The following is a 17,814-nucleotide window of genomic DNA, read 5'->3' as shown; positions in this document are numbered from 1 at the left end:
CTTATTATTCTGATTTAATTCCATCTTATACCTGAGTTGATAACAGTCCTGGCAACAGGGTGAAGGTACCACCTGCTTCATCGGCTCCTGTGTTTTTCCAATTCACCTGCTAATGACAAGAGGGAAAACAGAGATGAATAATTATCAAATAATCATAGAAATGAGAAAACAAGAGGAATTCATATCATGCTACCATTCAATTATTATAAAAATTGTTCACACTAAGCATATCAGTAAATCTGAGAGATTAATCACATACTGATCTCTGAGTAAGAAGTATTGGTCTTTGCCTGTGTTTACAGTACACCATTTATCTTGTTTAAGACTTAGCACAATTTTCCAGCTTTACAGTTACTGCCAATAATTGCAGGATATTGTTTAACCTCATCAAAGCAGTTCTAGATAAAATTCTCTGTTTTCATTTATTTTATCCCCTGGACTGTATAGAGTATCCTTTTAATATCTTCAAACAAGACCAAGCAGAGTTCAGGAACATTGACAGATAAGATTAGAATTTAGAATAATCCTGGCAAGGTGCAGATGGGATCTGAAAAGATATTTAATAGCAACAAGTGCAAGCTGGAACCATTAGCTATGCAAGTAAAGGAACAGCTGCTTAATTTCATAGAATCCTAGGATTGGGTTGGAAGGGACCATCTCATTCCAGTGCCCTGCCATGAGCAGGGACATCTTTCACCAGGCCAGGTAGCTCAAATCCCCATCCAACCTGGCCTTGAAAGGGATGGGGCAGCCACAGCTGCTCTGGGAAACCTGTGCCAGGGCCTCACTCATCCTCATAGTAAAGGATTTCTTCCTCATATCTAAACGAAATCTACCCTTTCATTTTCAATTGAGAAGAACTGATGCATTATTTTGGATCATATTCTGAGAATTAATGTGCAACATCATATTGTTGCAAATAGAGGTAAAAACTGAAATGTAGAAACTGGAGTGTCATCTGCTTCTTCAGAACCACCAAGGCAAGAGCTGGTAACATCTCCAGTTTTGAGCATAGCACTTGAAAACTAAGATACAAGGTGCAATCAGAGAATCCAGGAGAAAGCAGTGAATGTCTGGAAACCAAGAAGACTTTGCTTCTGAGTACAGGTTGAGTAATTTTAAATCATTTTACAGAAGAGATGGTGGAGGGAAAACACAATGATTTTCATATAAAAATCTGGTTGCAAAGAAAAATGGCACAACTGTTTCTCATATCCAGAGTCAATATGAATAAAAATAATTGTCTTAAATTGCAAGAAAGGAAATCTTGGTTAAACACAAAATGGGACTAAATGACCTGTTGAGGTTCTTTTCTCATCTGATTCTGTGATTGCTGGAAAACGTTTTGCTTTAAAGTAAGGACTCAGTAGAGCTGGTAGTGGCTGCAAGGAAAGGAGGCTGCAGATAAAGGAATAAAGAACTCCCTGCCTAAAATGCACAGCACACCAGTTTATCTGGTTAGCACTAGTGATACTAACTTCAGCTTTTAATCATGCCTTAGCAAACTGTCAGAAGTCTATGTAAATAAATGTGCTTAAAACCCACTTAATTATAAAATAATTACTCCTTGAAGCATCAAGCATTAGTTTAATCAGTGTTGACAACTTCCATGATTTTATTGAGTCTAATCAATCTGAGGCAGCCTGATTTCAGTTATGAGATGGTGTAATGAGCTATTTTATTTATTAAAAAAAAAATAGACCTGCAGATTACATGGAAAATCCTAAAAGTGTAATCTGAACATATGGTAAAAATGAAAAAAACAGAAGGTGAATAAAGCCACTGGGTTTATAATTTCAGGAGCTCTGACTCACGAGTTTTGAACTCCTGGTTTGGCAGTATGAAATTACAGTGCCCTATATTCTGCTGTTCTGACTATTTCCATAGTACTGATCACGCATTTGTGTAATTTGCCAAAAACCACATTATACAAATTTGCAGAACTTTATTTGTTATTCACAAAAACAAAGGATCACTTATATAAGTAAGATGATGTCTTGTGGCTGCCCTTTAAATTACCAAGGAGCAGCTGTGCACAAAACCTGGAGGTATATAAATACAAAGAAGTTACACAGTTCCCCCCACATACGCTATGATTTTTAATGCAACACCTTGTTAGAAGAATCTTGTCATTTTATACGCTGGTAGTTCTTGTCTGAATTCCAAGTACCAGATGTACGTTTACAAATATAAACAAGATGAAGAATTTCAGTGGTGAAAAGGAATTGTGACAAAGTATTACTAGATCTTAGAATAGCAGTTGCTTACACTTTTCTGCACTGATTGCTGTATTGTGAAATAATCCATTCTCACCTATACAATCTGATCTATGCAATTTTTAGGATAGATTTACAAGGGAAATGAGTATTAGGGAAATGGATACCAGAATTTAAAGTCTATTGACAGCCAACAGCCCAACCTGAAAAAATCATTCATTGCATTTCAACTCTATCTTAATGATCCAAGTGGCTGATGTCTGATTGAACAGTAACTTGGGTTCAGTCCTATTTTTATACTCCATTGCCTTATAAAACACGTGGGGAAAAAAAAAATCTTCCTTTTATCATGATAAAGATAAGGGTTGGCTTCTCAGTTCTGCTCCAGATACTGAGTTCTTGCTTCACTGAAGAAATCTAAATATCATCTTCATTTCTGGCTGGGTGGTGTAATGGAGAATAGCCTACAGCGTATTACATAACACTGCTGAACAGGAAACATGGGTGCATAATCAATCCTAAACACAAATAAATGGATCAGAAAGAGCCCTGCCACTGCCAGAGGTGCCAAATTGCTGCTCTGGGAGTTGCTGTGAAAATATGGCTTACATAGGATGAGGGAATAACAGCAAATGTTTTGTTAAAGGGAAAATCAGACTTGTGCTGAAGTCCTCCCCATAAAGCTCACTCTTTAATTTCTGAACCAGTTGGTTTGGCTCACCTGTACCATGATTGCATATGAAGCAACATAAAAGGGAATCATGTGGCTCTTCCCATATGGGAGGATGACTACATGGATGAGTTGGTTCCCAAACTGCTGACAAAAAGCAGGTTGGTAATAGCTCTGCTGAGAAGAGAGAATACGTCTAATGAGGTTTTGGAGGTTGCTCCCTCTCGTTAGACTGGACTTTCTCTAAGGACATCAGTAAGAGGTGATGGCAAGAACATCCTGTGAACTTCTGACTGAGTAGGAATGAAAGTTAAAAAGCAGCTGGGACCTAGACATGTCATTGTACAGAAGGAAACAGCACCTGTGTGCCCAGCTGGAAAAGAAATACTTCTGCAACAGGCTAAACAGCCTCAGTCCAGAGACCTTGGGATTTATCCTTAGGATGTCTCTTTACACCAGCAACATTAAAATGGTGTGCTCATGTGTTCCTCCAAGATCTTTTCTCCAGATTTACTACAGCAAAAGAGCTCAAATGATGAAATAAACAGGACTGAGAGAGTACTCTCAGGGTGAGCAGTAATCCAGTCAATGCAAACACCTCTTTAGCAGGTTACCAGCACAACCATATCAGGGCCACACTAATTATTGGGCCAAACAAGTTTTGTCTGGAGCAGTTGTATGTATTTTGTGCCTGGGCTGATAAAACATATAGTTAAAAGCTTTGGGCCAAATAAATGAAATGTCATTTCTAAATTGGATAAATCTTGTTCGATTACAGCTATAGTTAAATGAGACATCAGATTAATTTTGCTGCAAAGACTGTTTATTGTGTTAATCAATATTGTGTTATTTCCTACTCCACTTGTTCTCTCCATCTAGTGTTTCTATAAATATGTTTTTGAGGCAGGAGTCTTCTTTTTACTCTGGAATAAGAGAGTCTGAGTTTTTACTGCAGCTATTAAAACAGGTTTCTTGTGCATTATTAGTGTTCCTAAGGGGCAGTCCTCAGAAGGATACAAATAATAAACAACATCAACTTTTCAGCTGAAACAGAATTTATTATCCACCTCTCTTGTATTGCTCTGGCACTTCTCCCTGTCCCACATAATACAATCAACTGAATGAAGTGGCAGTGAATTACAGGAAGAGATGGTTCAGTGATGAATCAGCCACTGGTCTAACTACAAGAGAAACCGACACCCTTCCCATCAAAGAAATATGCACACAGGATATACAGAGCAGCTCCTGTAGGCAGAGACAGCTGATGGTTCCCATTTTCCAGTGACTTCTTTTGGATTGCTCCAAGGTCTGAGCTATTTTATTTATTAAACCTTATAAAACACGTGGGGAAAAAACAAAAAACAAAAAAAAAAAAAAAACCCAACCCCAAAAAACCCCCCCCCCCAAAAAAAAAAACCCACCAAAAAAACCCCCAACCAACCGAAAAACCCCAAACCAAAACAGACCAGGATCCATGGAAGACTAATAGTTATTTAAGCACGTAGAATATGTATGGACAGAAATCCAGGCTCTTCCATCACAAAACTACACACATAATGCACAGAAGAGGTGGAGCTCTCATGTCTTGTAAAAAAGGCTTTGAAAAATACACTAATGGAAACAAGGATGTTTTTGAACAGGAGTTACAGTGCCTATAATAATTGTGTGACTACAAATCACTCTGGGAAAAGCTGTAACATGTTTTCTATGAGGCCGGGTACAGCAAACTGCTGAAGGCTGGGGACAAAACTAATGAAAGAGGATTTAAATATACAGTGACGTTAATCCTTCTCTCACACAACTCCTGATGTCTGTGGATAGCAAACTTTTAGCAGCACTTTTAAAGGAGCTGAAAAGGAGCTACTTACTATGACTGTATAAATTTCTCAGGATGGTGTTTTGGTCTCCTTACTAGAACTGAAATATTTTGAAGTGTTTGTCTCACAGTACAGAGGCATAATTTGGAGAAACCACAGCGGATTTTAATGTTTAATATATTTTCATCAAAGCACTTTCCTACCTCCGAGTTAATAGCTCCATAGCTTTTGCTAAACGTAGGCGTGACGACATCTCACATTAGCACAACAGACAAGAATGTGGAGGCGGTTCAAGAACGGTCACCACGCAGGGACAGGCAGCAACAGGGCCCCGGAGCCCCCGCGGTGCCACTGCCTGAGCTCGAGGGGACAGCGCGGTGCCATTGCCTCAGTTCTGAGGGGGGACAGGACGAGAACCCGGTGCCATCCCCGAGTTTGGGTCCCGGCACAGACACGGGGCGGGGGTGCTGTCAGCCGGCCAAGTTCGGGCGAAATAAGGCTAAGCACGGGCTCGGCGGGACTTTCCCTCAGGCACTTTCCCTCAGCGGGAGGGCGCGGAGCCGTGAGGGGAGGCGCTCCGCCATGACAGTGCGGGGGTCGGGTGGCCGTTCCGCCCTGACAGGACGCTGAAGGGAGGTGTGTGTCTGTGTCACGGAGGGAGGGAGGGAGGGCGAAATTTCTGCCGCCCTGCGACCAAATAAGGGCAAATTCCCCAGTGCCGGGCTGAGCGCTCAGGAATTACAAACACCGCACGGCGCGGGCGGCCGCGAACCCACAACCCCCCCGCCCCCTCACACACACACCCCGCGGGTCCGCGCGGGCGGAGCGCGCGACCGTCCCGTAGCGACCGCACAGCCCCACCCCGCCGGCCCGCCCCCGCCTGCCATTGGACAGCGCTGCTGTCAATCCCCGGCATAACGTCATGTCAGCTGGAACTTTCTAGCTGAGGTTCGCGGCGGGGGCGGGGCGAGTGGACAGCACGGGCGCGGATTGGCTGAGCGCTGTGGCGCACGAGAAAAACCCGGAAGACTCGCGGCCCCCGTGGGGCGGGCTGGCGGGTAGGCGCTCGCGGTTCTGATTGGCCAGAGCTTTGGGGGCGGGTACTCCCCGGCGGCTCGCGGGGGCGATTGGCCAAACGACTGTTGGAGGCGCGTCCGGATTGGCCGTCAGGGTTCTGGCAGCTTCCAGAAGCGGCGGCGGCGGGTATAAAACGGGCGGCGGCGGCGCGAGCTGGGCATATCGCGCCGCGGCGGCAGCTGGAGCGGGCGGGGTGGACACGGGCGAACAGCACCACAAACAGCCGACACCATGTCTGCCAAGGGGCCGGCGATCGGCATCGACCTGGGCACCACGTACTCCTGCGTGGGTGTCTTCCAGCACGGCAAGGTGGAGATCATCGCCAACGATCAGGGTAACCGCACCACACCCAGCTATGTGGCGTTCACCGATACGGAGCGGCTCATCGGGGATGCTGCCAAGAACCAGGTAGCAATGAACCCCACCAACACCATCTTTGATGCCAAGCGCCTCATCGGCCGCAAGTATGATGACCCCACGGTGCAGTCAGACATGAAGCATTGGCCTTTCCGTGTGGTGAATGAGGGAGGCAAGCCCAAGGTGCAGGTGGAGTACAAGGGGGAGATGAAGACCTTCTTCCCGGAGGAGATCAGCTCCATGGTGCTCACCAAGATGAAGGAGATTGCCGAGGCCTATCTGGGGTGCAAGGTGCAGAATGCTGTCATCACAGTGCCCGCGTACTTCAATGACTCCCAGCGCCAGGCCACCAAGGACGCCGGCACCATCACAGGCCTCAACGTGATGCGTATCATCAACGAGCCCACTGCAGCCGCTATCGCTTACGGCCTGGACAAGAAAGGAACCCGGGCTGGAGAGAAGAACGTGCTCATCTTTGACCTGGGAGGGGGCACTTTCGATGTCTCCATCCTTACCATCGAGGATGGGATTTTTGAGGTAAAGTCCACGGCTGGTGACACCCATTTGGGTGGGGAGGACTTTGACAACCGTATGGTGAACCACTTTGTGGAAGAATTCAAGCGCAAGCACAAGCGTGACATTGCTGGCAACAAGCGAGCGGTGAGGCGGCTGCGCACGGCTTGTGAGAGGGCAAAGCGCACCCTCAGCTCCTCCACGCAGGCCAGCATTGAGATTGACTCTCTCTTTGAGGGCATTGACTTCTACACTTCCATTACTCGTGCCCGTTTTGAGGAGCTCAATGCTGACCTTTTCCGGGGCACCCTGGAGCCGGTGGAGAAGGCTCTGCGTGATGCCAAGCTCGACAAGGGCCAGATCCAGGAGATCGTGCTGGTGGGTGGCTCTACCCGCATCCCCAAGATCCAGAAGCTGCTACAGGATTTCTTCAATGGCAAAGAGCTCAACAAGAGCATCAACCCCGATGAGGCTGTGGCTTACGGAGCTGCTGTACAAGCAGCTATCCTCATGGGAGACAAGTCTGAGAACGTGCAGGATCTGCTGCTGTTGGATGTCACCCCTCTGTCCCTGGGCATCGAGACGGCTGGAGGAGTGATGACTGCTCTCATCAAGCGCAACACCACCATCCCCACCAAACAAACTCAGACCTTCACCACCTACTCAGACAACCAGAGCAGCGTGCTGGTCCAGGTGTACGAGGGTGAGAGAGCTATGACAAGGGATAACAACTTGCTGGGCAAGTTTGACCTCACAGGCATCCCCCCAGCACCCAGGGGAGTCCCCCAGATCGAGGTCACTTTTGACATCGATGCCAACGGTATCCTGAACGTCAGCGCCGTGGACAAGAGCACGGGTAAGGAGAACAAGATCACCATCACCAATGACAAGGGTCGCCTCAGCAAGGACGACATTGACCGAATGGTGCAAGAAGCAGAGAAGTACAAAGCAGAGGATGAAGCTAACCGGGATCGGGTGGCAGCTAAGAACTCCCTCGAGTCCTACACTTACAACATGAAGCAGACAGTGGAGGACGATAAACTGAAGGGAAAGATCAGTGACCAGGACAAGCAGAAAGTGCTCGACAAGTGCAAGGAGGTGGTGTCTTGGCTCGACCGCAACCAGATGGCTGAGAAGGAAGAGTACGAGCACAAGCAGAAAGAGCTGGAGAAACTCTGCAACCCGATCGTCACAAAATTGTACCGGGGAGATGGAGGGGCCGGGGCTGGTGGCTCTGGTGGCCCCACCATTGAAGAAGTAGATTAAAGAGGACTGAAATACAGACTGGTTTATGGACAGTCACTCCATTCTTTGCTTTGTTTTTTTTTCTAACGTTTAAGGAAAACGTCCTTGCCGATAACAGAGTTTATTCTGTTGGGTGTGTATAAAGGCAGATCTGTCAGCTTGGTTTTGATAAGAGGGAAGGCACGTCCTGCTTTATAAGGTTAGTAATAGACAAATGTTGTTAATTCAGATACAGCTGTTTGTATTCTGGATGTTTGTCTCTGTTTCTTCTAAAGTAACCACTTGACTGTTGCAGTTGACAAGTTTCAAGTTATGCATGAAAACCTTTACAGAAAATGAAAAAAAAAATTGCCAAATTTGGCTTCTGGAAATTTTGGTAATAAATAAAATGTTTTAAAAGCATAAATCTATCTTTTTTCTCCTCCCCGTGAAAGGGCAATAGTGGGGTGGGGGGGTGAGGAATACCTTTCTGGTGGTGTCTGTGCCTCTGGGTGGTGGCAGCCGTGGAGCAGGGGGGTGTTGGGCTCTGGAGGGGTGGCTGATGTCCCTAGAGAGGCAATGGGAGAGAGCGTGGGGCCTTCCTGAGGGGAGCCCAGCATGGAGTGGGTGCTGGGGAGGGGGTGTCCTGGTGTTCCACCCCCCCAGTCACCTGGCAGGGGCAGTGGGAGTGTGGCTCCTGGGATTTTCACAGCAGGGAAAAATTCCCTGGAATTGTGTGCCGGTGCTGTTGTGGGGCAGGACCTGCTCTTAGCCCCAACCGGTGTCTGGGGCTGCAGTTTTGGGAATGCATCGTGTGCGTGTGGCTGGGAGAGAACAGCGGGGAAATGGGGACAACAGAAATAGTCCTGCTTGGCAGGTGGTGGGCTCGGTAAAATAGAGACCGGCTTGTGGGCAGCTCTGAAGTGCTGAGTTATTCTTGGGTTGTTTGTGTGCACGCTGAGCTTTCAGTACTTTACTGTGTGTTTTTTCTTCTCTTTAGACAATCAAAAGTGGAGCTGGGAGTGCTGAGTAAGGAGCTGGAATGCTGAACTTAATAGAATAGGCAAAATCTGTAGTAGTTAAACTCGTCTGGCTGTGCTGCAAACTGTCTGCAGAGCTTTTCATTTGTATAAGAAAGCAAAAAAGCTGGCAGGCAGCGTTGGGAGTCCAGGCACTGCGAGTTAATGAGCTCTCCTGCAGCAGCATGATGGCACGCACATTTCGGACTGGCTTGTCCTTTAAGGGAAAAAACTGCAGAGCAGTGGGCAGCTGAAGGGAATCGGCTGCCGTGTTTTGGTTTGTTGCTTGTTTGGATGTCAGCAGCGTTGGTGTCTTGGGAACCGTGGTGGGTGCTGCCCTGCCAGCTCTCCCCACTGCAGACAACTTTTAGGACTCTGATTCCTTAAGATTGTAAGTGATGTATATTTTTTTTAAAAGTCTATGAAAAGTTTTTTGTGTGAAGAAGGGAGGCAACAATAAAGTTGTTCAGTATTTAATAACCAGCAGAGATGTAACAGTCTGGTTTACTACGTGTATTTCTCTCAGCCACAGTCAGTGGAAAAGCTGGAAAGCTTTCCCTTTGCTGGATGCAGAAAAGGGTTGCAGTCATCACAGGGGGGAATGTGAGGCTTGTAAAAAGCTTGTTTGATAGCCAATGTTACAAATTACTCAAAACCACTTCAGGTTTATGGAGCAGTTTGCAGGTAAATGTCAGTGCCATCGCAGTGAGATTGGAGAAGTCGATTGCAGCAACTTCAGGACCTGCTGAGGGCTTCAGTGACCTCTCCAAAGGCAGCAGTCAGGCTCTTGGTGTTCAGCTACACAGCACTTTCCTGCCTGTTTCCAGGTACACTGCCTCTTGATTTCCAGGCTGTAATACACAGAGGGCCCCTGGGAATGAGAAGGTACTGTGATTTTTAATTTTATTTTACCCCTAGGAATGAATAGGTAATATGTTTATGAATGACACTAGATTATCTGCAAATGGAAGCTGTTGCTGTAAACTGTAATACTTTGTCAGATAAACTCTTCTTAACCAAAATCCCACTACTATGGGATGACAGTAAGGAATAGGTAGCACCCATTTCCATTGTAAATGCAGGTTGAACTATTTTTTTTTCTATTAACCAACTGGTAATTGCCCTTGCCACATAGTTTCCTTTACTTTTCAGCCCTTGGTTTGCATTCCTCAGCGTCGCTTCCCAGTTATTAAACACAATTTTTTGTTATTTAAGTGTCTTGCAGAGCTAATGTAGCTAAATGCACATGGCAGACAGTTTGTCCCACGCCTGTGCTGTTTTCTGTCCTTCCTCTCACCTCAGCCACTGCTGCTCTGTGCCTGTCCCAGCTGTGGGGCAGTCAGGGTAAAGAGACCAGGGATGTGGGGTCTCCATCTGATGGTGAAAGTGGCTGAGGACAACAACAGGTTAACACTGGGAGTTGTAATTTTTTTTCCTACAAAAGAGGTGTTTTTTCCACCCCACTCCTTTTACATACCCCACACCTCATGCTGTGTGTGGGGTAGGTAAAGGATTGGAAACTTGTACTGATTTACATGCTTGGGAAAAGATTTATAGTCTTGAGGCACAAAGTAGCCTTTCAAATATGTGAACAAGCCCCTAGAATGCAAGAAGCAGAAAACTTGAAGAGCTCAGAGCTAGATTCTTTGCATTCATTCACTTAGTTTATAAAAGAGAGAAAAACTTCACGTTGATTTTTCAGTATGTTGTACTGACTGTAGAGTGAACTCTGATCCTGTTAGTGGAAACTTCCCCCTGACTCCAGTGGGTCTCTATTCCCCCTCCCTTCCCTTATTTCTTAAAGAAATAAAGTCAGTTTCCCAAATGCTGCTCCTCATTTGCAATTAGGTACATTTGGTGTGTCCACGTCCTTCTGGGGAGCAGTTGCACATTTGAAATTAATTTGGCAAAGCCAGGAAAGTAATCTTGTCTAAAATCTGCAGTTTCATTGCTTTTGCTCTCAGCGTCTCATCCTGTGCATGGTCCTGACTCACAGGAAAGCCAGCTGCTCCTGTCAAAATCCTGGGCTGGCTTTCTGAACCTTGCCACGCTCCAGCAAAGCTGTGCAAGAGACACAAAAGCCCATTAGGGAGAACGTAAAGTGCTTGTAACTTCCTAGTGCTTGTGCAACTCCTGTATTAGCTTTTGATGCCTCCATATATTTTTCTGATTGAGTTTGGATGGCGTTATTTCAAACAGAGGAACACCCATGGCATTAATGCTGGAGAATTTAATCACCCAAATTAAACCCCTCAAGCTAAGCCGTGCCTCCTTGCGTGCGGCGCAGGTCGCCCTGCAATCCCCCACTGTAACTTTGCAGGGGAAAGAGCCAAAAAAAGACCCAAGTTGAAAGCATTACTAAAATACATTGTGAGAGCCCTGGGAGGGAGCTGAGGACAAGGGAGCTGTGTGAGGGCAGCTGGGACGTGCTCGGACAGGCTGTGTCCACCCAGCCGGCCGGGTGAGTCAGCCCGGCCCCGCCGCCTGCGTTTGAAGATGTGTTTGTGTGTTTGAAGCTGTGCACACAGGCAGGCTGCAGCCCTGCTCATCCCTTGTGATACCATCTTCAAGGCAGGAATGAATACATCCCGGCAGCCTGCCTTTTATCTCTCGGGAGGCACTGGTGGAGCCCTGCAGGCTGGGGAGCATTTCTCTTGGGAGTTGCCTGTCATTTGGGTTCTCCTTGAAGGTTTGGGGCTCTGTGGGGTGCAGCCAAGGTAGGAGATGAAGGATCTCAGGAGTGCACCATAAATTTTGTCTTCCCCATTGTGAGCCACTCCTGCAGATATGTATGAGGAACAGGAAGAAAGAGAAAAAATATTCAGGAAATTCACATTTCCAGTCTTGGCACTTACATTAAATGTGAAGCATCACATTAAAAAATACGGGCTTACACCCAGCACGCATACTTAAAGTTCCTTTTTTCAGTCTTGTCAGTGCAGTGCAGGGTAACAGCATTTTGAACTCGACTTATCTCAAAGGTGTTCCTCATTTCTCCTCCTTGGCCCTGTGCCTGGCATGAGTTTCCCTTTCTGTGTCCCTTAGGAAGTGGTGGTCTAATCTCTGCTCCATCAGGTGCGCTGCACCTTGGCACTGGGGAGTCCTGGGGTGTTAAAGCAGCAAAGCATGTGGATGCTCTTACAGCAGCAAAATTACGTTCTGTAGCTGTTCATCACAGGAAAGTTACCACCCCTCCCTACCCCAGAGCGAAACAAGTTATGCTAGTAAAGCCTCTTTAGCACACCTATGTGGGTCAGGTATCACATCTCTCCGCCGCTCTCTTCCACGTATTTATGCAGGCAGAAGCCTATAGCACAGACCTGCCTCTGGAACAGATCCTGCTTGCAGCAGCCTGGTGATTATAGAGTTGGGCAGGCCAGCATTTCCAGATGCAACAACATATTTCACTTCCACATATGAAACGGCAGTATTAAAACCCCCTGATCCACCCTTGCATGACCCATTTGCCTTTACTCTCTCCTGCATCAAGAGGGTGGAGACAGAGACAAGCTGGCTCACCTTGTCATCCCAATAACAGCACCAGACAGGAATTTCAGAGAGGGGAGAAATTTCCCTCTAAGAGCCAGCACATTTTTTTTGTAATCTTAAAGAAAATCAAGAGTACAGGAATTTTTTGTCCCTTTTCCACTGCTGAAATATTCTCTCCCACCATTCAGGAATTGTTTTTTGTGTGTTGGCCTCTGAAAAGTTGACAGATTTCTGTTGCATCCCGGACTGAGCAGTGTGAGGTTGTTCTTGCCCATGCTTAGGCAGCAGTTGACAGCACCTGCATCTTACCTGCTGGAGCAGTTAAAAATGCCACTGTTCCAAATAATTTTCAGGTCAGCAGTTAAAAATCTATCTTGACTAGGATTAAAGAGACAAAACTACTTCCATAAGTGGCAGTGTACTTTGGCAGCACTCTATAGAAACCTCTATGGGTTTAGGAGGTCTTGGTTGCCTTTCTAAATTCATTGCCAAGCATCATTAAATACTTTCTGTCAATCCTTGTAAGAGCTGCTGCACAGTTGCACTGACAGTCTAGCAAAAATCACATGTCATGGATGAAAGCAGAATTTCTTTTGCCAGGCTGTATCTAAAAATGTACACATATTTCTTTCAAAACCACATCGCTCAATTGGAAGACTCCTTATTTCCCTGCTGAAGACCTCATTCATTTGCATTTGTGTTTGCAAATGTTCCAACACAGCCTGGTTAAAGACATTTGATGGTAGCTAGTCCTTAGTCCTATCCCCAGCACTACAGGTGGAAGATAACTAATTTTAAAATTTTGGTAATGTAAAAAGTGTCTGTAATCCATGAAAAACTAAGTGCCAGATTGTCTGCCATAATTTCCTTCAAATTTCCTTCGGAGCTCATAGAATTAAATAGAAAGATCTTGTCTATAGCATTTCTATATTAAGTTTTTACCTTTTTTTCCCCCTATTTCTGTAGCAGGGAGATGGTTATTATATCTAAGAAGAACTAGAAATTAGGCTATGAAATTTTTTTGTAAGGTTTGTAGATTTCTGAACACCTCAGAATACAGAATCAAAATCAAAGTTTTGAAAATACCTTTTGAGTTTGAGGTACCTTTTAATACTCCTTCCTTTCTGTCAGGGGCACTTTAATAACAAAAGGTTGATTGTTGGGGGTGCAAGGCTGTGTGAAAAGGGCTGACAACTGCTCCTGTTCAATAACCTCATCTGATAAAACCATGCAGGGGGAGTAATGGCACGAGGAGCTCACTAGAAGAATGTGCAGCTGGTTTTTCTGGCTTTCCAAAATCAGACTGTAAGTGGTGCCAGGCAGTCGCTGCCTCCTGAGTTCCCTCAGACCTTTGGTGTGGATTCAGGACCTGCTTCTGCCTTTGCCTGTCAGCACTTCAGCCAGGCTGGAGCTGTGGATGTGGCTGTGAGGGCTCTGGTTCTGGGGCATGGCTGCTGCTGGATGTGAGGAACTTCTGGTTCCTCTCCAGAAGTTACACTGCAGCTACAAAACTGCTTTGGGTTATCCAAGGAATGCACTGCTCAAATTGCCGAAAACAGGGAATTAGGAGCTTCCATGTGGCACAAAACTGAAGTGAAAACCTGCACCAATGGTCATGGTATTTTGCCCAAGGGACAGTATTTATTCCATTCACACAGCATGATCCTGTTTTTAATGAGTAGGCAGAGCACTTGGCAGGTAAATGGTGTAGTCATGGACAGTATTAGCTACTGTGAAATTGAAGTCTGTGCTTGTGTGTCCAATACAAACAGTAATGCACACACGGAGTCTAGTATTCCCAGAGAAACCAGGGCTGACATTTAACAGCCCCTGGGAAAAGTGGAGGAAATTAATACAGTGGGTATGGGAGACAGAGGCTTGACACAGCAAGAATAAAGAGGCAGAGAAGAGGTGGATGACTGGATGGTGAGTCAGTGATATTTTTGTTGAGTTTATGCATTTGTTTACTTTCTGGGTGTGATATCCAAATTAAACATTAGATATACCTAAAGAATGGGTACATATACATACTGTTGAGTGTTCTCAGCTACTGGGATGCTCATGGACACACAAACACCACAAGAAACAACACTAAAAGAAGCCTATTAAGGGTTCAAGGTCAGTTGTTCAGAATTATGACAATTGGAGCAAGCTTGTTGCTTGCTTTCTTTGTGCTTCTGCCTCATAACCCAGTTTTTAATTATGCACTAACAGGTTTTTAAATTTTTTTTTCTTCTGCAGGGCACCTGCCTCAGTCAGTGCACACAATGGGCAGTGTAAGCTTTAAGAAGGTAGTAGTTTCTGATTCAACATACACCTTATTTACTGTGTGTTGTTCAGCCCCAGCTCTGAAGGAGAATTGTTGCTTAGGTTGCTGCCTGTGGAACTCATCACCATCACATCTAGATTGCTTCACATTATCTGTTTATTTTTTATCCCTCAGATGTGTATAATTCCCACAAGGAAGAAGGTGGTAAATCAGCAAAAGCCAAAAGCCATGTGTCTATTATGGCATCTTCCACTGAAAATGTCAAGTTTTTTCAGAGAGCTTAGTGTTATGCTTTTCATGGAGTGTTCAAAGCAGATTTCCATTACAGAGGAAGGTTTCTCTTCCCCGCAACCTGCACTTCAAACCTGGGTCTCTGCAACACATCCCTTACTTTTGCCAATTCTTTTAACACAACTTTTACTGGAGTCAAGATGGGCCAGTGGTCTCCTGAGGCTGATGACACCCTGCTCTCTAAAAATGAGCCAAGGAGCCATCAGTTCCATACATTCTCTTCTTCCCTGAGACTCTTTCTACAGTGCTGCCTGCCTGCCACGGATGAGATCTGAGGCTGTTCCCAAACCTGCTTCTCTCATCCTCTTAAATATGTAACTTGGCTGCCAAGTCATAGACATGCACTTGGCAGCCGGCAATAGCAACTGGAAACACAACATACACAATGCAATTGTATAAAAAAAGGGAACGAGATGGCTGCAGAGAGCAGAGCCAGAGAGGAATTTTCAGGCTGTTTTGTGATCCTTGCTTACCTGTCCATGGGCTGATTCTGTTTGCATGGATATGCCTGTAAATAGTACCCAGAAGAGAAAAGATGCAGTGTTTGAAAGGCTTTGGAAGTAAGGGAAGTTAGGGACAGGTTGCTTTATGGAAATTTTCTTTCCCCACATTGTGTAGTCCATTTGTTCTTCCACGTGGTCATGAACACCTGTGATCCTTTCAGGACTATCTTCCCTAGTTAGCAACTACTGCAAAACAGATTGATGCCATTTTTAAGAGGTGGGAGCACAGAAAATGTTCCTTCTGTCTTACTGACCTGACCTGTCTAGAAGTCTTAGATCAGGTATTTTCATCCTTTCAAAGTACACAGTAGTGCAGCAACATTTTCTTAGGTTGTAGCTGACCTGGTCTGTTGCAAGGTGTGATCCTTCCCTTGTCCCCTTGTATTTACCTGTATCTCCACTGGCCCTTGTCTGACTCCACCATGAACTGATATAAAATGCTAACTAAACAGAAAGCTTCTCATTTATTTTTGCTGGATGACTACTTTTGACAGTTTAGGGAGCCGCCTTGCTGTGGGGTCAAAGATAAAGAATCATCACACAGGTAAATTCTGGGAAAATTTTGATGGGATCAAGAATGCTTCTTCCATTAACAACTGGCTCTTAGGCTGGTTTAGCTGTAATGTGAAACCTCACCCTTGATGGAGACTTGATTTCTATTGGCAAAAAGTGCTTTTGTCAGCATAACTTGTACCAATTTTGGGTGTGAACTAAGCAATACCAGTTATATACAACACTGACCCACTGTGAATGATGTGTGAAAGATTCTTTGCTTGAAAAACCACAATATCCCAAAGATTCTAAACCTCAAAATCATGCCCTAAAGTGACCTGCCTTAGTATATGGGAATTATTTCCAGGTGCAGCTTCCAAATCTTGAGCTGACTGCTCACATAAGGACCTAGGTTGTGCCACATATTTGTGACCTGATATAGTTTGAAATCTTGTAAAGGCGAAAGCTAAAGTGCGTTTAACATTCAGAGTGCTGTCACTGCCCATAACAGAAGGACCAGCTGCCCTGACTGCTGCCAGTCCTGGGAAAACCAGGAAAATTTCTGCAGCCCCTGACCATCAATGCCACAATGAGCATAAATAAGTGGCTGTGGAGATGTTATCAAATGGAAAAAACTCATTTCCCTGTTTGGACTAAAATGCTGCCCAGGGAAGCTGCTTGGCAGAGCTGGGAGGAGCAGAGCACATTGGCCATGAGTCCTGGTGCCCAGAGCAGGCTGCAGGGGAGGAGGGTACATGCTGGGATCTGCAGCTCCTAGAGGACAGCAGATGGTCACTGCCACAAGCAGTGTCACCCCTTCACTCCTGTCGGTGTCCTGGCAGCACTGTGCCATCTGTGAGCCTCCCCATCCTGCTGCTGCTGTTCATGTTTGCCTCTGCAGCAGACCCAGGGGCCACAGGAGGCCCCACGGGAGGGCAGGACCTGTCCTGCTGCCCCAGCACAGTGGCTGGGACAGTCATTCAGCCATTTGCATTAGTGAGCAGCAGCTGGGATGCATTTTTGAAGACACAGGGTGGAATTTTCTCCTTCCTGTGGCGTGCTGGTAGGTCTTGCTATGCTGGATTACCACCTTTCCTATTTTTCTTTCATGGCTCATAATCCTTGTGTGTAACATAAAGGTACAGCATTTGCGTGGGCCTTTTCATCCGAGAGTGGCAAAACACTATTAGAAAGCTGGAACTGAAGACTAGAAGAGGCAAGCTGAAATAACCACTTTTTGTCAAAGGATTAGAGCCATGATTTCCTCATATTCATCTCTGTGGTCTAACCACTGCATGGGCTGTGGGCTGCTGACTTGAAATTATTCTGTTGTCCCATATCCAGCCTCTGCTACCAAATTAGATTGAGTAAGAATCTCTGAGAGCCTTGTGGCTGCCTGGCTGAATAGTACCTGGCAAAAAGTCACAGGAAAGCTTAAAGTTTCACTTGGTTTAAATTTGTAGGCAGAGGGATTTCAACAATAAGACTCATTTTGCTTTAAAGGTGACCTGCAAATAATAGTTAAGGGTTTGCAAGTCTCTCTTGTTAATTAAGAAAGGAGTAATAAACCTCATTTATTTCCAGGGGATATTTTTGTTTGGAATTCTTAAAAATGTACATATGCTGTAAAATGCTGTTACTAGTAGTTTTGTCCAGTGTTCCCTGAGCAGTCTATCTGATGTTTATTTAAATTTCTCAAAATATCAGGAGCATGCATAATATATGCCATCTTTTAGCAAAGGTTTCTTTTCTTCTGATACTTAGATTCTACAATTACATAAATATTATTAAAAACCCCAAAAGCAATGTGCTATTTAATGTCTGGTTTAATTCGATTTCTCAGTCTTTTCAGAATCACTGGCAATCAAGGAACTGAT

At 45.3% G+C, this 17,814-nt stretch overlaps 1 protein-coding gene across 1 annotated transcript; it reads left to right on the top strand.

The window, feature by feature from the left end:
• The first annotated feature begins 5,776 nt into the window (after positions 1-5,776).
• HSPA2 (heat shock protein family A (Hsp70) member 2) lies at positions 5,777-8,301 on the top strand. Its single transcript, XM_039733024.1, has one exon. It carries the CDS (start codon positions 6,012-6,014, stop codon positions 7,914-7,916), a length of 1,905 nt encoding a protein of 634 aa, XP_039588958.1. The 5' UTR covers positions 5,777-6,011; the 3' UTR covers positions 7,917-8,301.
• The last annotated feature ends 9,513 nt before the right edge of the window (positions 8,302-17,814 follow it).

The sequence above is a fragment of the Passer montanus genome, unplaced genomic scaffold (assembly GCF_014805655.1).
Source record: "Passer montanus isolate IOZ18808 unplaced genomic scaffold, ASM1480565v1 scaffold82, whole genome shotgun sequence".
NCBI classification, from domain to species: Eukaryota; Metazoa; Chordata; class Aves; order Passeriformes; family Passeridae; genus Passer; species Passer montanus.
The sequence above is the reverse complement of the archived record's forward strand: the minus strand, read 5'-3'. Positions and strand labels throughout refer to the sequence as shown.

Coding starts and splice junctions, on each gene's coding strand:
- HSPA2 (XM_039733024.1), top strand. CDS start 6,012: ATGTCTGCCAAGGGGCCGGCGATCGGCATCGACCTGGGCACCACGTAC.